This window comes from Neofelis nebulosa, chromosome 12 (genome assembly GCF_028018385.1).
Source record: "Neofelis nebulosa isolate mNeoNeb1 chromosome 12, mNeoNeb1.pri, whole genome shotgun sequence".
Taxonomy (NCBI): domain Eukaryota; kingdom Metazoa; phylum Chordata; class Mammalia; order Carnivora; family Felidae; genus Neofelis; species Neofelis nebulosa.
In genome coordinates, this window is record NC_080793.1 from 78487819 (window position 1) to 78509096 (window position 21278).

At 38.6% G+C, this 21278-nt stretch overlaps 1 protein-coding gene across 2 annotated transcripts in view; it reads left to right on the forward strand.

Annotated features, from left to right (window-relative positions):
- Positions 1-21278, forward strand: part of CARNMT1 (carnosine N-methyltransferase 1) — a 43737-nt gene that overhangs the window by 13202 nt on the left and 9257 nt on the right. For both annotated transcript variants that reach the window (XM_058695672.1, XM_058695673.1), the window contains 3 exons: positions 14180-14320; positions 15280-15458; positions 17704-17817. In XM_058695672.1, the coding sequence (XP_058551655.1) occupies positions 14180-14320; positions 15280-15458; positions 17704-17817 (434 nt within the window). The remainder of the gene's footprint in view (positions 1-14179; positions 14321-15279; positions 15459-17703; positions 17818-21278) is intronic.

Sequence of the window (21278 nt, forward strand, 5' to 3'; positions counted from 1 at the left end):
TGTACTGTTTCGCCTTCTTGTCAGCAATGTACAAAAGTGCCGGTTTACTCACAGCCTTGCCACACACTGTGTGTTCACAATCATTACCAAGCTTGTAAACTTTTGCCAAACTGACGGGTGGAGAATCGTATTTTGGCCTACTTCTTATTTGCATCTCTTGCTATGAAAGAAATTGACTAGTCTCATATGTTTAAGGGCCATTTTATACCTTGTTTTGAGAAATACATATTGGTGTTTTTCCCCTCCTTTTAAAAAGTTGAGGTGAAATGCATATAAAAAATGTGACAGTTTTAAAGTGAACACTTTGATGGTAGTTAGTAAGTTAACAGTATTGTGTATCCATCGTCTCTTACAGAGTTGGAAAACATTTCCACAACCCACAATAAATCCCATACCCATGAAGCGGTTACTCCCCATTCTCCTTACTCCACCCCTGACTTCTGTTTGTCAGAAGTTTGACGATGAGTTGCCTCGATGTGGTTTTCTTTGTATTTATCCAGTGTGGGCTTTGTTTTGCTTTGGGAGGCTTGGGCAGATATGTATCGCCAAATCAAAAATCAAAAATTGTTTGCTCTTATTTCTTTCCCTTCTGGGACTGAATCGTATGTTTATGAAACTGCTTGACATGGTCTGTAACGTGTCAGATGGCTCTTTTGCCACTAATTCTTTCTATATTTTAGTTTGGGTAGTTTCTATTGACCTTACTTGAATTTCACGAATTCTTTATTATGCCAATCTGTTGATAAACCCATTGAAAGACTTCTTTAATTCTGATACAGAATTTTTAAAAAATTTCTAGTACTTCCATATACACATACCTTTCTCTGTGTGTTCTCTCTGTGCTGACATTTCCTGTTTGTGCATGTGATCTACCTTTTCCACCTGATGTTTTAATGTATTTTTTATGTTTAGGTTTTAAATTTTTTAATTTTTTTTAATGTTTATTTTTCACACACACACACACACACACACACACACACACACGCACACAGAGTGTGAGCGGGGAGGGGCAGAGAGAGAGGGAGACACAGAATCCAAAGCAGGCTCCAGGCTCTGAGCTGTCAGCACAGAGCCCAATGCGGGGCTCAAACTCCTGAACCGCGAGATTGTGACCTGAGCTCAAGTTGGATGCTTAACCAACTGAGCCACCCAGGCGCTCCTATTATGTTTATTTTTAAATCCCTGTCTGGTAATTCCAACATATGTGCTGTTTGTGGGTCAGTTCTGATAATCGTTTCCTCTCATAGCGATGGGGTACATTTTCTTGCTGCTTTGCACGTCTCATAATTTTTTGATAGAATGCCAGACGGTGTATGTAAAAGAACAGTAGGAACTGAAGTACATTGACAACCAGAAAAAAGACATTCTCCTTGTTCTGGCAAGCCATGAACTTGGGAGGTTGACTGAATCTCTTAAATGTTTTTAATACTTGATATTATTGCATGTATTAGCTGCTTCAATCACTTAAGAAAAAATGGTCTAAACCTTGCATCTAGAAATGTGGCAATGTAACCATTGTCAATTTCTAGATTGAAATACTTTCTAAGTTTTCATCTGCATCTCACCTTTTACTTCATTCTTGTACATTGATTCGTGTACATTGATTTCACGATCTTTCCTGAATTAATTGATAGGAAGGTGTTTGCAATATTAAGCACTTGGACTCTCAAGGCATGAAAATATAGTTATTTCTTCAGCAGTAAATGACCTACTAGGTCCACAGGAAGCCATTTGTATATTGGAACTGTCCTCTGCCAAAGATAAGATTGAGGCTCTCTTATTTAGTCAGCCTTTTACATGTAATGACAGCTAATCCACCTTGTTTGAATATCTACACGTCTGTGCCATGCAGATTGTAGCTCAGTACCCTGAAAATCACCCACTGTATTTCTCCTTGTGGTCAGTTCATTTTTGACCCGCTGTGTTCTTAACATCCAGTTGAGGGGATAATAGATTGATTATATACTTGTGATTCCTGTGTCACTTAAAGCTTTCATTCTTTTATTCCATTGTTGATGACAGTTATGACACTTCACTGATTTTCAGTTCTGTAAATATTTCTTCAATCAGATTTATAGTGTTCTGGGTCTGAAACCCAGATATAGCTCAGTAAGTGAGTAACGTTGGAAGCACAGTTGAAATTATTATTCCAGCCATATTATCGCTCCTGGGGAAAAAAAAAAAAAGACCAGGGCTTATTTCTACATGTTCAAATAGCCAATCTATAAGATTCAAAAGTAATATAAGTAATAATTCACTGATTGTGCCCTGCAGATATAATTTAGGAAGAAGTTTTCTAATGACATGTTTTTGTAGAAAGAAGTTTATCCATAGGCTTCAAAGCTAGGCAGATTCCGAATACTTCAACTACTAGAAATGCTTGACATGTATCCTACTCACTCACATTTTTAGTGTCCGCAGACTTGTTAATACATTTTATATTCCAAGTTTTATCAACGAGGATACAGTATACTTGGGGTGTCTAATTTTTTATAGCACTGACTCTTCATGCTTTTATAGTCTTTATTATGTTTGGGTTGAAGATGATTTGTCATAGATGAAATTGTGTGATCTTTGTGATACGTGGAACCCCCCCCCTTTTTTTTCCTGCATGTATTGTTTCCTTGTTGGATCTATGACTTGCAAATATTTTCTCCAACTCTATAGGTTGTCTCTGCACTTTATGATGTCCTTTGACATACAAAATTTTATAATTTTGGTGAAGTCCAGTTTATCTGTTTTTTCCTTTTGGCACTAGTGCTTTTCATGTCATGTTTATGAAATCACTGCCAAATCCAACGTCCTGAATACTTTCTTTTTGTTTTGTTTTTAAGTTTATTTATTTATTTTGAGAGAGAAAGAGAGAGAGAGAACGAGCAGGGGCGGGGCAGAGAGAGAACGGGAGATAGAATCCCAAGTAGGCTCCGTCCTGTCAGCACAGAGCCTGACGCAGTGCTCCGACTCAAGAACGGAGTCGAAACCAGGAGTCGGATGCTCAGCTGATTGAGCCACCCAGGCGCCCCTCCTCAATACTTTCTTCTAAGAGTTTTATAGTTTTAATTCTTAAGTTTAGATCTTTGATCCGTTTTGAATTCATTTTGCATATGGTATAAGGTAAGAGTCTAACTTCATTTTTTTTTACATAGGGATATCCAGTTTTCCCAGCACCATTTCTTAAAAGACTAGCCTTTCTGCATCGAATTGTCTTGGTTCTGTTGTTGAAAATCAACTGACCGTATGTGTGAGGGTTTATTTCTGGGCTCTCTATTCTCTTCTATTCTGTTGGTCTATACATTGGACCTTATGTCAATGCCACAGTATTTTAATCTCTGTAGCTTTGTAAATTTTGAAGTCAGGAAGCTTAAGTCCTTCAGTTTATTATTTTTCAAGGTAGTTTTGGCTTTTTGGGACCCCTTGCAATTCCATATGAATTTCAGAATCAGCGTTTCCATTCCTGTGGAAAAAAAGGTGTTGGAATTTTCTTAGGGACTGTTAAACATGTAGATTGGTTTGGATAGTATTGACATCTTAACGGTGTTAAATCTTCCTATCCATGAACACGGGATGTCTTTCTATTTATTTAGATCTTTAATTTCTTTCAGCAGTGTTTTGTAGTTTTCAGTGTACAAGTCTTTTTTTTTTCCCCCTTGGTTGGATTCCTTCCTTAAGTATTTAGTTCTTTTGGATGCTATTATTATAAATGGAATTAACTTTCTTAATTTTTTCTTTTGGATTGGTCATTGCTGGTGTATAGAAACACAGCTGATTTTTATGTGTTGATTGTGTGACCCTGCAACTTTGCTTAACTTATTAGCTCTAGGAGCTTTCTTGTGGATTCTTTGCAATTTTCTAATATACAGGCTCGTGACATCTGCAAGTAGAGATGGATTTTTACCTCTTCCTTTCCCATTTGAATAGCTCTGGCCAGAACTTCCGGTACAGCATTGAATAGCAGTGATAAAAGGGAGCATCCTTATCATGTTCCGGGTCTTTCTTCCACTATTGAATTTGATGTTTTTAGCTGTAGGTTTTTCATAAATACCCCTTATCATTATGAGGAATTTTCTCTCTATTCCTAGCGTTCTGAGCGTTTTTATCAAGAAAAAGTGTTGCATTTTTCTGTGCCAAGTGAAAAAATCCTCCCTCTTTCCTTTGTTCTATTAATGTTATGTTACATTGACTGGTTGTCTTATATTGAACCACTCTTGCATTCCTGACATAAATTTGCATTTGTTCATGGTGAACAATCCTTTTAATAGTTGTTGGGTTCAATTTGCTAATATTTTGTTGAGGATTTTTACATTTATAAAAAGGGTATTCTTGATCTGTTCTCTTTTTCTTTTGTGAAAACTCTTGTGAATTTTCTTTTCCTGTGATGTTGTTACCTGATTTTGGTATCAGGATAATGTTGGTGTCGTAGAATGAGTTAGGAAGTGTTCTTTACTTCTTTGGGAGTTTGAGAGGAAACGGTGTTCATTTGTCATTAAATATTTAATGGAATTCACCTCTGAAACCATCTGGTCCATGGCTTTTCTTTATTGGGAGACATCTTTACGTCTTTGACTAGGGAATATTGAGGTGGCAATGTTGAAATATGCTTTTAATTTTTCTTTAAGATATGAAGTCTTCTTCCTCAGTAACGTTTGTTTTGAAAACTGAGGGCTCAAGTTGGAATAAATAGCTAAAAATCACACAGTTGTTAAAGGCTATCTTTGTTTACTTTAATACATGCTACAGATTTTCTTATCCTACATTAGGATAACAGTCAGTTAAGCATCCAACTCTTGATTTCAGCTCAGGTCGTGATCTTGCAGTTCATGAGTTTGAGCCCTGCATCAGGCTTCATGCTGATAGTACAGATCCGCTTGGGATTTTCTCTCTCTCCCTCTGTCTGCCTCTCCCACATGCATTCTCTCTCTCTCTCTCTCTCTCTCTCTCTCTCTCTCTCTCTCAAAATAAGTAAACTTAAAAAAGAATTATGATATAATCTCTCATTTCCTTATTTTTCATAAATGAGTGTTTTCAATTTTATGGACTTTTATAAACATTGATATATTGTAGATTATATTGTAGGATGTTATACTCATAGTTTCTAGTTGGTGCTGTCAGTGTATATATTCAGTGCTCTGCTCTAAAAATAATACATAATAGCTGAATAGCTTCTATAAACACAAAATCCAGGTATTTCTCAAAATTCAAATTATTTCTGTTTTTGAAAAGTAGGTTATGAAGTGAGACTCTTTATAATTGGAATGTACCAAATTTGGGGTATTTTTGGAAAGCTAAATGCCAAATGCTTATGTCAGCATCATTTCTAGCACTTTCGACATGACTTTGTTCATACTCATATAGTCACGATCAATGAATCATGTATGTTACCATGCTGTCCAGTTAGTATAACAATGTCAGCTATCAGGCACCTGGGTGGCTCAGTTGGTTAAGCCTCCAGCTTCGGCTCAGGTCATGATCTCATGGTTTGTGGGTTCGAGCCCCGTGTCGTGCTCTGTGCCGACAGCTTAGAGCCTGGAGCCGGCTTCAGATTCTATATCTCCCTCTCTCTCTACCCCTCCCTCGCTCATGCTCTGTCTCTCTCTCTCTCTCTCTCTGTCAAAAATAAATAAAACGGTAAAAAAAAAAAAAAAGCTTTACGATAGGGTTTGCCATTGTTAAATTTCCTAGTGAACTAATACAGAACATTATTTTGCTGTTATCTATCTACTATTATTATTACTATTACTACTGAAAGATAGAATGTGGACTGGTGAGGAAAGGATGGATTAACTCTTAATGATTGTAATCATTTATTTTAAAATAAAATAATAATTAAATGATTTTGATTTGTTAAAACATATCACAATATTCAAAAATTTAAAAACTTAACAGGATTTAAAGTCTCTTTCCCATAACTGTTCCCCAGCCACCCATTTCCCTTCCCTGAAAGTAAGTAATATTATAAAAGTAGACTGGTGTATTTAAACTTTGAATGGAGTGTGCCAAAGTATCTGTCAGCCTTCTTTTTTTTGTGCCATTCTTGGACCTGGTGAGAACCTTTCATTATCTTTTCCTATGTCATTTGTTTTTCTTTAATGTAGGTTGGTTTCCTTATAGTTGGTAAGATGAGCTGTCATAGAACCTTAAAAACATGAAGCTAATAAAACACTAAATTCAATATCTGTATTAAAGTCATAACTTTGCCATAAAAAAGTAAACCCCTCGTCCTTGGAAGGGACATTAATACAGCCCTTCAGAATCCAGGTTGATTCTTAGCTCAGTCCTGGTCAGTGTTGAGTCTCGGATAAATTTCCAGGCCCCTATTTATGCCACAGCAAGCACATGGGAATTCGATGTCTTCATATTTCAGATTGGATTTGACTCGAATTTATGTCTGCTTGGGTTCTTTCTTTTTTTTTTTTTTTTACATTTCATTTCAGATATTCTACTTTTATTCAGTCTAAACAAAACTAGTATTGGTCAATAGCAAATTTATCAAGGCAAAAAATTTAGTTTTAGATAACAAGTCTGGAGGGAAAAAAGCTCTTGTACTTCACTCTATACACTCACTATTGGTTTTACTCATGATTAAGTAATTATCACTCATGAAGAAAAACAATTTTACTGCCTCAAAGTAAAGACTAAAAGTACACTTCTTCCTCTTTTTCAATTAAGAAAAATTATTGTGGGACAACAAAGTCAAATTTGTATTTTATAGAACATAAATTACCAACAAGGTCCTGACCTAGTAATCAAAAATTAAATCTCAAAATTTAAAACCAAGAAAGAGGCTAAATTACACACATATTTTGACCAAACAAATTCTGGAACATTTCCTAAATAAAAAGTAAGCACAATTATTACATTCCAGGTTTCAGAGAAGAGGCATTAAGGATTCATGCCATAAGTTTATTTACAAACATATTGAGTATGTTGAATTCAAGAGTTTGATCCATTTTTCAGAGAGACTGCACTTCTTAAAATGCTCCTTTTCACATCTGTTTAATGGATTAATTAAAACATCCTTATTTCTTTTTTTTTTTTTCATTTTTTTTTTAACGTTTATTTATTTTTGAGACAGAGACAGAGCTTGAACGGGGGAGGGTCAGAGAGAGACGCAGAATCTGAAACAGGCTCTGGGCTCTGAGCTGTCAGCACAGAGCCTGACGCGGGGCTCGAACTCACGGACTGCAAGATCATGACCTGAGCTGAAATTGGATGCTTAACCGACTGAGCCACCCAGGCGCCCCAGACGTCCTTCTTTCTTAAGCAGTTGGTGTCTTACTATAAAAAAAAAAAAGGCGCAGCAAATCCAGGTCCAAAGTACGTAGTCATCATAACAAGTAACCACCACTTGTTTTCCACTGAAAACGGCAAATTCTTTCCTGGGCCCTCCTCATGGTGGCTCCTACGGACCACAGAGGTGGTGAATCCCCGATGCTCTGTCCCAACATAGCGCTGTTGGAAGTTCTGCGAAAAGCACAGCACCCCCAGAGATAGAAACGACAGCACCAAACCAGGTCCTCCTCTTTTCACCACCTTGTTCCCGGTGTGTCGGGTTCTTTCTTTCTGAAATTTTAGCTGAGCCGTCTCTAAAAGAGAATATATTTAAATATGCATAGAATTAACTATGCCTGTGATCATTAAAGTATTTTTTTCCTATGAAAACACACTTGTCATGAGTTGGTGCAGTTTGTCTTTGTTTAGAGTTTTTATTTTTATTTGTTTGCTTAGAGTTTTTAAATGCCTAAATTTACAAACACAAGCAGCTTTGAAGCCACAGATTGACACATGTATTGGGGTCTCTGTTCATTAAGGAAATGCTGTTTAATTGTGCCGGATGCCAACCATTTCAGTAATTACTAGCTTCTAGTCTGTTTAGGGTTTAAATAGACTTGGACTCTGCTTTAGTGAGCAGTTGCTCATTGAAATTAGCAATGTAATTTTAAAGCTTTTTCTTAAATACGAACATAAGCACAGTAACATTTCAGTTGGTGGTCTGAACTGAATGGATGGAGAGTTTTAATTTTTCAGGTGACTATCTAATCATTTAATCATTTGAATTTAAGAATTTTATGCTATAAAGTTTATAGCTGCTAAGGAAAGAGAGTCTTGAGTCCTGAGATGAAAAAGCACAGCCATGTGAAACTGTATTCTCTTATGAATTCTGAAAACTGTCAGACTGTATATTTAGGTCCTAACTTCATTAGCCCTTCCTAGTTTAGAAGAATTTGAAGTGGTATTTTGTGTGTGTGTGGGAGAAATCTATCATGTCTTTGCAGTTCACTCCAAAGAGATAACAGGTACACAGTTGCCTAGTTGAATATATTTTTGTCTCATATATTTGGGCATTAGGATGAGCTTTAAAGAAGCATTTTTTCTACTTAGATTAAAATAAGGACTATATAATTTATGAAAGGATTCTTTTAGCTAAAAGAAACCATTTAAAACGAGAAAATAGAGGAAATGTAGACTGCCAAATAATGCAAGAGTAGAGCCTGAAAATTTAGATATACCCCTCATCCTGAAAGCCCTCTTAGGCCAAAGACAAATATTTCAGATGTCTTTCAAACAAGATCTCAAGCTCTTAAAATTCAGGATTTCAAGTGCTTACAAATCTAGAATAATATCTCAGTGGGAAAACAATATATACTAATAACCCAGTAGAAAAATAGTGTAAATAGGGGCGCCTGGGTGGCGCAGTCGGTTAAGCGTCCGACTTCAGCCAGGTCACGATCTCGCGGTCAGTGAGTTCGAGCCCCGTGTCAGGCTCTGGGCTGATGGCTCGGAGCCTGGAGCCTGTTTCCGATTCTGTGTCTCCCTCTCTCTCTGCCCCTCCCCCGTTCATGCTCTGTCTCTCTCTGTCCCAAAAATAAATAAAAAACGTTGAAAAAAAATTTTTTTTAAAAAAAGAAAAATAGTGTAAATAGACAGTACACAGAACACGAAATACAAGGAACTCCCATCTCCTAAGAATATGCAAATGTGAAAAACACACTAAGATGCCATTTTTCACCTATTACAATGCAAAGTTTAAAAATTACACAACTTACTGAAGACCTGAAGAAGCCTATAGCTTGCTGATGGAAGAATAAATCAGTACAGTCTTATGGAGGGCAACTTGGTAATATTTAACAAAATTTTAATGTTTATCTTTTGACTCTTGAAATTCAATTTTGGGGAAGCTTTCTACAGATATATTTATTCCTGAATGTGAAAGATCATTTATGCCAAGGGTATTAATTTTAACATTATATTAACAAAAGATGGGAAAGAATGGAAATGTCCTTAGTAGATTTTGATACATTATATTACAGTCATGTAGTAGAATACTTATTCAATCATAAAACAGGTTAAGGAAGCTCTGTGTAGGAGTAGGAGAGAGGTTCCAGATGTGTAGTGTTGGGATGGCAAACTTCTTAAAGGGCCAGCTAGTAAATATTTTAGGCTTTTCTCTGTTGTTGGGTGACACAGCCACAGACCATATGTCTATGTGTATGGACTGTGTTGCAATGAAGTCTTATTTACAGAAACAGGTGACTGGTCTGTGGGGCATAGAAGAACTTGGAATATAAACTATAACAGAGGTATGAAGTGCTGAGAGCACTGGGTAGTTAGTTCAAGCTTTGCCTGGGATATTTGGGAACGACTTCATCGATGAATGAGGTAGGTGATCATTTAAACTGAGTTTCTGTGGGTGTGTAGAAGCTCTGAAGATTAAGGTGAGGAGGAGGTGTTTTCTGGAATTGGTGAGGAGTTGTTTGATACGTGGAGTTCTGTGTTAAGAGTGGATGAAGAGGTAAACTGGGATCATATTTTTGAAGGGGTTAGACAGTAATGGGGTTTCTAACCCATTTTCTACTTCGAATAAAAAATATTTGAATGCCTACCTCTGTTAGACCTTTAAATTTTGCATATGTACTTCAGGGCTTTGGTTTTTTTTTTGTTTGTTTGTTTTTGTTTGTTTTTTTAATTTGCGTGGGTTTTTTTGGCATATATTTTGTAAAAGAAACATTATAGACACAGTTGAAACCATGCCCTGCAAACCATGCTGAGTATATATTCTTATCTCTTTCCAGAGATAATAGCTAATATGAATTTGTTACTCTAGCCTTCTGACATTAACTACATGTTCATATACCTTTATAAACAATATATTTTATTCTTTTTATTGTAAAAGTTCAAAGAATGGTTTGTGGTGTCATTTCACAATTGGCTTTTGCTCAAAATTGTGTTTTTACTATTTCTGTGTGTGGATCAGCCCCGGTCAATAGAAATAAAATGCAAGCTGTATATGTTATTTTAACTTCTGTAATAGCCACATAAAAAGTCACAGGTGAAATTAATAATATACTTTAATAGCCCAGTGTATCTGAAATATTATTTCAGCATATAATCAGTATGTGAGATTATTAATGAGGTATTTTACATTCCTTTTTTATACTAGATCTTTGAAATCTGGCATCTGTTTCACACTTGCAACACCTCTCAACTTGGACTAGCCACATTTTAAGTGTTCAGTAGTCGCAAGTGGTTAGTGGCTTTTACTGTATTGAACAGAGAACTGCTACAGTTCAAGCAGGACGGAACACTCCCAAGTGCTTGAAAGTTGCGCGCGCTCCTGACCTCCAGGGGTCATGTTGACCCAAGAGAAAGTCTTTTGTGTTTTGGAACTTGCTAATCCTGCAGCCGCAGCACAGAAATCATTCTGTGTGCGATAAAGGAAACCTCTCTCAAGAAGAGCAATTACTGCTGATGATGGTTGGAACACGGAGCGCGGGACAGGCACGATGCACGGCCTCTTTAGACACGCAGGGGCCCCTGCCCTGTCCTTACAGGAGTACGCTCTTCATTCTTGCTTGTCTGGGGTAAACTGTTGAAACTTTTCCTGCTCTTCTCAGGGGTGCCACATTGGTAGCAAACATACTGCTTCTCCACAGTCGGACCTTAATAAGTAGGTAGACCTGTTAGCTTACATTTCTTTGCAAAGAATCTCCAGCAGCATCATTTGATTATTGAACCCCATGTAATATGCCTCTGTGCCTGGTTTTCTAAGTTTTAGGCAAGGTTAAAGTCACCTCACCCCAAAGTCTATATGTAGACTTCTAGTTCTCTTATTTTCCGCAGAAATACCTTCATTGAAATGCTGTAGAGTTGACCTGGAGTCCTAGCGGAAACTGCCTTTTAGCATGTTTTAGTTTCATACACATTAAATTAGAGACGCTTTCCATTATGCTGTTAGTATCCCTCATATAATAACCCAATGAAAAACAAATCTAGCTAAGGACAAAAATTTAGGGAAAAATTCTCGCCATGTCATTCATTCATTGCTTGATTTTTGACTGTTTTTTCAATTCTGTGGCATTTATTTTAATGTGTCTTTTATATACCCACAGAAATATATATTATATAATAGATCTATCATGATCTCTGCTCTTAGTCTGGGGCCTTGATATAGTCTGCATTCCACGGCTTGATAGCTTCTTAGTAGTTTTATATGGCACTTTCTGCCACAAGGTGGGGGTAGAGAGTTCTATAGGCCTTTTTAGGTAAGGAGAATTTGGTCATAAAGTTTAGCTTTCCATAAGTTAACAAAATAATTGTCCAGCACCATTGTTAACACAACTGCCCCCTTAGGGTTAGCAAGATTTCTAATTTCTTCATGGTAATATTTTACTCAGCTCATCAGCCATTCAGAAATTATTAGTGATTGTTTTTATAACAGTTTAAATACTCTATGAATTTACTTCCATATCATTTACTTTTTGTTGCATTACTTTTTTTTTTTTTTTTTTTAATCTAAGGTGAGAACGGTCACTTGGGAAAAATGCATGTTTTGATTGGGCAAATAGGAACTGAGAAAAATAAAGAGGTAATTCTGGGAGACTAAGGGTTTTGGTGGATCTGATAGGGAGTGGAAATGAGAGAGGCAGGCCTGGGTGAGGTGTCACAGTGGCATGTCCTTTAAACAAAGGGTAGCACAGAGTTCTATAGCTTGTAGTTTTACAAATTCTGATACTAAACATATGTATATGCTTGTTAGATACTGGTACAGGTAGGTCTACACCAAGCGAGAGGACGTTACCCATTCTCTTCATTAGAAATGTAATCAGGGGCACCTGGGTCAGTCAGTTGAGCATCGGACTTCGGCTCAGGTCATGATCTCACGGTCTGTGAGTTCGAGCCCCGCGTCGGGCTCTGCTGACAACTTGGAGCCTGGAACCTGCTTCGGATTCTGTGTCTCCCTCTCTCTCTGACCCTCCACCATTCATGCTCTCTCTCTGTCTCAAAAATAAATAAACATTAAAAAAAAAAAAAAGAAAAGAAAAGAAATGTAATCAGAGGCACCCGGCTGGCTCAGTCAGAAGAACGTCTGACTCTTGACCTTGGGGTTGTATGTTCGAGCCCCACATTGGATGTACAGATTACTTAAAAATTAAAAAAAAAATTTAAAGTTTAATCTATAAAGTCAATTAAAAATTAAAGTGTTGGGGCGCCTGGGAGGGTCAGTTAGTTGAGTGTCTGATTCTTGATTTCAGTTCAGGTCACAATCCCAGGACCATGGGATTGAGCTGCACATCGGGCTCCGTGCTGAGCATGGAGCCTGCTTGGGTCAGTCAGTCTCTCTCTCTCTCTGTCTTTCTCTCTCTCTCCTTCCCTCTGCCCTTCTCTCCCACTTGCATTCTCTGTTTCTCTAAAAACAAAACAAAACAAAAAATATTAAAGTGTTCACACGTAGAGACATTGTGTGTAATCTGAAATAAGAAAGCATTTTAGTGAAAACTGTTCTATGACCACTTGGCATCGGTTTGCTCATATCAAATATTAAAGAATGTCTATATCAGAATAAGCCTACTTGTCAGAAATGATTTTTAACAAATCTTGGTTGTTCCTTATTGTATATATAAAATTAAACAGTGAAACTAAAGAGACTTTGTTAAGGTTTTTATGCAAACACATACGTAATATGTTTCAGACTGGATGACCGTGGACAAATTCCCACGTTACTATATTTATCGACTGAATTGTCAAAAGCCCCATGGTTCTGTTTGTTTCTTCTTCATTTCAGAATGGGAAATGCTGAGGTTACCATATGGGCCACTAGTGAAAAGACCTGTTGCTATTCGGTGGCGCACACCAAACTTAAAGACCATGTGGTATAAAGATTTAAAAAAGAGTTCTACATGGGAGTAGATTTGGAAATTGGATTTGTTTTAATGTTCATTTATTTTTGAGAGAGACTGAGCATGAGCGGCGTGGGGGCAGAGAGAAGAGGGAGACACAGAATCCGAAGCGGGCTCCAGGCTCTGAGACGCTTAACCCCCTGAGCCACCCTGGCGCCCCTGGATTTGATTTATGAGCCAAATTTGGAGAATGCAGATAATAATGAAATTCCTTCTTAATTGACATGATGGCAGCTGATTTCTATAAGAATGCCATTTTAGTTCCCCTAGAGTTCTATCTGACTGGAATTTCTGAGAAAGTCCCTTGCTTTGCTAAGGCTGTTAGCCATTTGAAAGTGGATGGTGGATCTTACGGTGAAGAGAAGTTGTGACTGTAGTGTGATGCTAATCGGTGGAGAGCCAGTGGTTTGGTGTGACCTGCTTGCCACTGTCTGTGCTCAGTTAGGAGGCGCTTCCTCACCTCGCCCACGAGGACACCCTCCCTCCAGGTTCTTGTGCCGGCAAAATCCGTAGACTCTTACAGATACACCTAACACGTTAAAATCTACATACATTTTATCTTAGTCACACAAACCATTGTATTTGCTACAGGCTTTAGAAATAATGTTTTGTTTTACTGTTCCATGATAAAATAATTTTGTTCAGTCTTTGTGTGTATCGGGATCCCTTCCCTGGGGATAATTTGTCTTCTTGAGGTAGTTGTTGTTCAAGTGACAGCTACTTGGGAATATGAGTGTCTTTGTAAGTTTAGATATAAGGTGACTCCTTTTTTTCCTGAAAAATATTTAGAGCATGAAACCTTCACCCGATATCTGCACATGTGATAATTCCTCATACTCTTATTTTTCATTTATGTTTAGAAGTACTTCTCAATTTTAAGAAGTCAGAGTCTTGAGTGAACTTACTGAATATCTAAGTTTTTAGTTAATGTGGATTTTGTCTTTTTTTTTTTTTTTTTTTTTTTTCTTTGAGGGGTTGGACATAATTGCCTTATTTCATTTCAGGGATCCTTCTAAAGTAAATATTCTGGTACCTGGTGCTGGACTAGGAAGACTGGCCTGGGAGATAGCTATGCTAGGTTATGCTTGTCAAGGAAATGAATGGAGTTTTTTTATGCTCTTTTCTTCCAACTTTGTACTCAACAGGTATTTAATTTACTTTTTGCTAGAAATAGTAATTTCTCAGAATCAGATTGACTTACCTATTTTTGAGCAATTCTGAATTTGAAGATAAATACATAGTGTTTGATTATATGTGTCATAATTGTTTCTTATATTAACATCAAGTTGCTTATACAAAATACCACTTTTAATCAGTTCCTAGTTAGCAGAATGTTGAAACAGGATGGATAAGTGACTTTTTAGAAAATGATGAGATATCCCACAAAACAGAAATGCTTCCTGTGCAGAATTGCAAGACTGTATGTATGATCCGGGAAGGAGTGTTTTCTCTCTGTTCCCTAAACTTCTCCACCCATTGGTTTCTTTAATGGAATCAGAGTTCGGTGTAGCAGTCGTAACTTCTTCCCTTAATCGGATTCTTATAAAGTGGCCAAGTATGCTCCTATGACTGAGTTGGAAACATCTCTCAGAATTTCTGTGGCCTCTTTTAGAAAATAGTGGAAAAGGGTTGTTATTTTTAAAGCCAGAAGAGGTGTATTGGGAAAAAAGAACTAGCTGCCTTGTTTAAGTTAAATACAATGTTTTCTTGGTGGCAGTATGAGTTAGGGAGGGGTGAGAAGGTTAAAAGGAGACAATTAGAATAGTTGAGTAGCAAAGAAACCCATACCACTTTTTTGAGAAAATAGTGGACTGTGTTTTTACTTGAGTCTGAAGTTTGGAAATACATTTTTTAAAATGTGAGTGAACGATACATTTATATTTCTGAATTTAATTTTTTTTCCTGTCTTTTAATTCATGATTGGTTGCTCATCTACATGTGTATGTGCATTTTCAGATAATTGGGGAGGGGTACAGTGGTAGCACTTTTAAGTATTAATGAGTTTTATAAGTAAACCTTCAATCAGATTATATTTTAGTGTTTAAAGTAGATTTTTTTGGTGAAGTTTTTAGTTAACACTGAATTTTATGCTCCTATTTTGCAGATGTTCTGAAGTTAATAAATATAAGCTTTATCCTTGGATTCATCAGTTTAGCAATAACCGGAGGTCAGCGGATCAGATTCGACCCATCTTTTTCCCTGATGTTGATCCCCACAGTCTTCCTCCCGGTTCTAACTTTTCGATGACAGCAGGGGATTTTCAGGAGATTTACTCAGAATGCAGTAAGTCCAAAACAAGCATTTAAACGGTCTGGTCCTTTGCTCTAAATTTAATGAGCCAGTTTTATACTAAGGCAAAGTTTTGGTCATTCACTCTGATAGTAGAATGTAAGGTATACTTCAGTGACAATTTAAGATATTCAAAGACATATGTAAGGTAATGATGGGAAATATAAAGAAGGGTAAGATTCCACAATTCAGAAATGGAGACTCTGTTGGGTCTATTGATATAAGATGACATGTAAACAAATTTCATTGAGTAATGAGTACAGTAAAGATAAAAGTAGATGAGTGTGGGAAAGAAGTTCTTTGTAGAGAGAACTTCTACAAAGAATAGGGGGAGAGAGGTAGTACAAAGAGATGAATGAATAAGGTCATCGGAGATGGTGACACAGCCTGACTGGAAGGAAAAGAGGTTGGTTTGGGAGTTTAATGGCGGATGTGGCTAGAAAAGTAGGTTGGCTCCAGATTGTGGAAGACCTTTATAATCAGGTTATGAAGTTTGGACTTCACCTGGGCAAACTGTCGAAGTTTGAGCCAGCATTAGAGAAAAGGAGACGGTAATGGAGAGAGGGGCAAGGGGAAGTGGATTGGCAGTAAAAGCAAGAGGAAAAGTAGAATGCTGAGAGGTCGGTAAGGCCATTAATTCAACAGGTACTTTTCTGAGCACCTGCTAACTCCCAGGTGTGTTGTAGGCATTGGAAAGAGAGCAGTGAGCAAAGCACAGTCCCTGTACAGGGGTTTCTATTCTGATAGGGAGTGAGGGGCAGTGACATGAACATTGTGAGGAAGAATACTAAGGCAGGGTGACAAGCATATAGAGTGGCGGGGGAGGGGCTGCTGTTCATCGAGTTCTCAGGGAGGTCCTTTCCAAGCCAAACTTTAAAAAAATGTTGAGCAGAGAACCTCGAAAAAGTGAAGAGGCAACCCATTAGATACTTGGGGGGGAATGTTGCAGAGAGAAAGAATGGCGAGAGAAGGAGGATTCGCGGTGGGGAGGGCGCTTGTTCTGCTCAAGGAAGAGTGAGAGGCCACTCGGGCTGGGGTGTAGTGGGCAGTGGGCACCGCGGTGGGAGGCCAGGTTGGGGAGGGTTTGATTGTACTCAGAGAGGTGGGAAGCCATTAGAGGGATTGAGGTAGGTTTTTGTTGCTTTTTCCCTGAACTCTGACATTGGGAGAACCTGTACTTTGCAGGTGGAAAGAGTGAGATGGAAGATGTTGGGTGCTGGGGATAGAGAGCGAGGGCTCAGAATAGAGCTGAAATAATGGGAAACATCAGTTAGGCGAGTCCAGGGGACATTGTTCTGCAGCAGGATTTGGGAGAGCAGATGGTGACACAGGCCTCCTCGGTCGGATGCGTGCCTTTGTCGTGCCAGCATTTGTACGGAGGCCTGCCTTAGTTCAGCCTCTGTCCCTGTCCTGGGCCACAGCCTCCAAGGACACTGCTGTCCAGGGGGTTCGCTTGGCTACCTGGCCCCCCTTTTACACCGGCCAGTATCCGGAGCACTGGCGGGTAGTTTGAGTATTTTGATGCCATTCATTTCTTACTTGGCAACAAGTGCCTACAGTCTTTCTGAAACTTGCCAGAATTGATGGTTAACATTGGCTTAAATCACAGTTTAATGTTCAAATAACTATTTATCTTAATTGATTTGAAATGAAGGGTAGACATTGAGTAGATTATAAACAAAACTCTTACGAGTACCTTTTGGTAAAGATACTAGTAATATAGGCTATCAAAAATGGTTTCCAAGCTGATCAGCAAATTCTTCCTTTTTTTAAAAAAACTTTTTTAATGTTTATTTATTTTTGAGAGAGAGAGAGAGAGAGAGAGCGAGCATGAGCAGGTTGGGGCAGAGAGAGAGAGAGAGAGAGGGAGAGGGGCACAGAATCCGAAGCAGGCTCCAGGCTCCAAGCTGCCAGCACAGAGCCCGATGCGGGGCTCAAATCTGAGAACTGTGAGATCATGACCTGAGCTGAAGTCAGACGCTTAACTGACTGAGCCACCCAGGCACCCCGACTATCAAATTCTTAATAAAAACTTTTATGAATTGCAAAGTATCTCATAAATGATTGTTTGGTTACCGTAATTACACAGTTGATTGGAAGAGTTTAGCTTCTGTATTCCTCCAGTTAAATTAAATATTCATAGTCTCTCTTAAGACATAGCTGGTACATTTATGGAATTAATTAAAAGAGAAGGCAGAATAACATAATTAAATGTAGTAACTTGGTTTTCCTTCACTAGATACCTGGGACTGCATTGCTACCTGTTTCTTCATAGACACAGCTCACAATGTAATCGATTATATTGACACAATATGGAAAATACTCAAGCCAGGTGGAATTTGGATAAATCTAGGTAAGTTCCTCAGTATTTATTAGAATCTCATACAGTTATCTGAGTACTTAGAGCAATTCTCTGTTTGGTAATTTCACAGTAACCAATGTTCACAAAGGTTATAGTTAGTTAAATTGTACGGTATCCTTTAGATACTATCCTAGTCAGTCATGCAGTTCCTCTGAAAGCAGTGGAAACCCCAGAAGTTGTGTATTCTCCTAGGTCATTCTCACAGCAGTCCTCATTTCAGAGAGTACAGTTATTACCCTGATAATCCTTCTCTCATCATCCCCACCCTCCCCTCCAGTGACAGCAATCTGTCAAGAAGGAAGTGCTCTTTTTTTCTTTCAAATGAGACATTTGAAAGAAAGCCCTTAAACCGCCCCCCCCCCCCCCGCCCCAACTTTCTCCGAGGTACAAATACATAGTGGGAAAAGAGTAGATACGGTGATTTTCAGGACTGCCTTGAGTTTAAGAGAGAATATCATTTCATTTATGCAAAAACCTTTTTACTGCATCCTACCACTAGGTGATGAATATTCCCATCCAGCATCTAGAGGAAGTTACCAGTTTTATCTTCCTCCTTTAAAATAAAGGGAGAATAATAATACCAAGGTAAATATACTTGTGTTTTTTAGTTAGATGTATAATCCATGTTAAGAAAGACATAATGGCTAGGGGCGCCTGTGGGCTCAGTCGGTTCGGCGTCCGACTCCTCATTTCAGCTCAGTTCATGATCTTACAGTTTGTGGGACTAAGCTGTGTGCTGACAGTGGGGAGCCTGCTTGGGATTCTCTCTCACTCCCTCTGTCTCTGTCCCTCCCCTGTTCCTGCTCTCTCTCTCTCTCTCTCTCTCTCTCAAAATAAGTAAATAAACTTAAAAAAAAAAAATAGACGTAATGACTAGAATATAAAGATTTTCAAGATGAGGGTTATTACGTAACATAAGAGGACAGATACACCTTGTTTGAATCCATGGCCTTCAGGATTGGTCTAGTTTTGTTGTTGGTTCTGTCGTGTGCTCTCTTTTAAAAAAAAAAAAAAAATTTTTTTTTTTTTTTAACATTTACTCATTTTTTGAGAGACAGAGACAGAGTGTGAGTGGGGGAGGGACAGAGAGAAAGGGAGACATCAAATCTGAAGCAGGCTCCAAGCTCCAAGCTGTCTGCACAGAGTCTGATGTGGGTCTCAAACTCATGGACCATGAGATCGTGACCTGAGCTGAAGTCGGACACTTAACTGATTGAGCCACCCAGGCACCTCTGTGGTCTCTTTTTAGTGGTTGGACCCAGGCACCTCTGTGCTCTCTTTTTAGTGATTGGACCCAGGCACCTCTGTGCTCTCTTTTTAGTGATTGGACTTGACCACAGATTTTCCCATTAGGACGAAGACTAGAGGCGGTATTAGGTCTTTTCAAATTTCTCTTTAGAATTTCATGGGGGCAAATGAGAGTAGTTGTAAAATGTAACCATCATATGAAACAATTATCTCAAACCTTAGATCCTCTTTAAAAGTAGTCACTTCTTTAAAGCAGATTTCTTTAAAAATTTCCCAAGAAATGATTGAACTGTAATACAGTTGACCCTTGAACAATGTGGGCATTAGAGGGATGCTGATCCCTTGCACAATAAAAAATCTGCATATAACTTTTGACTCCCCAGAAACTTAACTACTAATGCCTGTTGACCAGAGGCCTACTGATAACATAGTTAACACATATTTTGTATATTACATGTATTATATATTGTATTCTTACAGTAAAGGAAGCTAGAGGAAAGAAAATGTTATTAAGAAAATTATAAGGAAGGTGGGGTCTGTGGGTGGCTCAGGTGGTTAAGCGTCTGACTTCGGCTCAGGTCATCATCTAGCAGTTAGTGAGTTCTAGTCCCGCATCGGGCTCTGTGCTGACAGCTCAGAGCCTGGAACCTACTTCAGATGCTGTGTCTCCCTCTTTCTCTGCCTCTCCCCTTTTCATGCTCACTCTCTCTCTCTCTCTCTCAAAAATAAATAAAAAAATATTTTAAAAGTTTAAAAAAATTATAAGGAAGAAAAAATACACTGAGTACATTAAGTTTCACTGACATGTATTTATCAACACGAAACGTGTGTAAGTGGATCGGTGCAGCTCACACCTGTGATTTTCAAGGGTCAGATGTATTACCTACTGGATATTTGCTCACTGGGGGTTAGACGGTGTGTGAGCCACTTGTAAATACATTATTTAATCTGAAAACAGCCCTGTGTTGAAATGGTATGTCTACTGTCTTACAGTTGAAGAAACTGAGTCTTGGTTTTAAGTAACTAGCCGTGGGATCCTTGGGGTCCTTGGGGTCCTGGAGCTTATATATGGCAGAGACAGGCTCACAGCCCAGATCCAATACCTCGAATGCCTAACCAGCTAGCCCTCCGGCTCACCCTGGGTCATTTCGTGACTTAGCAGTAGCAGTCATGTTATGTAATTAATACTTTTGACCCCAATTACTGAGACATGGTAAGGATTTGTGTATTTCCAAAGCATTGGGTTAAGTTTCACAGAAACCACTTTTCTGTTTGAACTTTTAATTGGTGTATTAATATTGTATTAAGTTATATAATAACAATATCTGTTTACAAGTGCCTGGAATAAATAAAATTGGCCCTCCCTAAGCATACTGTTTGATAAGAATGGATGTGCTGGGCTCTATTGTGATCTGTCCCAGGCACCAGAGGGAATAGGGCACATTGGTTAGTGGGAGGTCAATGAGGAGATCTTCTCTTCTTACCAGAGTTTCAAAACGATTCTGAGAATTCTCAGAAGCAGTGGAGTACTCAGAGTAGTGGAGAAGCATAGTCCTTAAAAATACTTGTTCGGAAGGTTAGTATTTTCCAAGTAAAATTCTTTTAATGTATAAGCTGAGGGGCGCCTGGGTGGCTCAGTCGGTTGGCAGCCAACTTCGCCTCAAGTCATGATCTCACAGTCCGTGAGTTCAAGCCCCATGTCAGGGGCTTGACAGCTCGAGGCTGGAGCCTGCTTCAGATTCTGTGTCCCACCCGCCCTCTGCCCCAACCCCACTTGTGCTCTGTCTCGCTCTCTCAAAATGAAATGTTAAAAAAAAACATTAAATGTATAAGCTGAAGAATTGTAAAAATAATAATTATGTCAGGGTGCCTGAGTGGCTCAGTCAGTTGAGTGACTCTTGATTCCGGCTCCGGTCTCGATCACAGGGTTGTGGAATCCATTGAGCCCCATGTCAGGCTCTGCGGCCAGCATCGAGCCTGCTTAAGATTCTCTCTCTCTCCCTCTGCCCTTCACCCCCCCGCTTGTGCGCGGTCTCTAAAAAACCAGTTGAAAGATAAAAATAAAAATAATTGGCTCGGTGAATATACCAGTAATACTGTTGTGCTCCAGGTATCTGTGCAGAACAGTGTTGTTCACTTCTTAGGCCACGTGCTCGTCTTTTACTAAGCGTAACTCTGACTGCTGCTTCTCCTATTCTTTCATC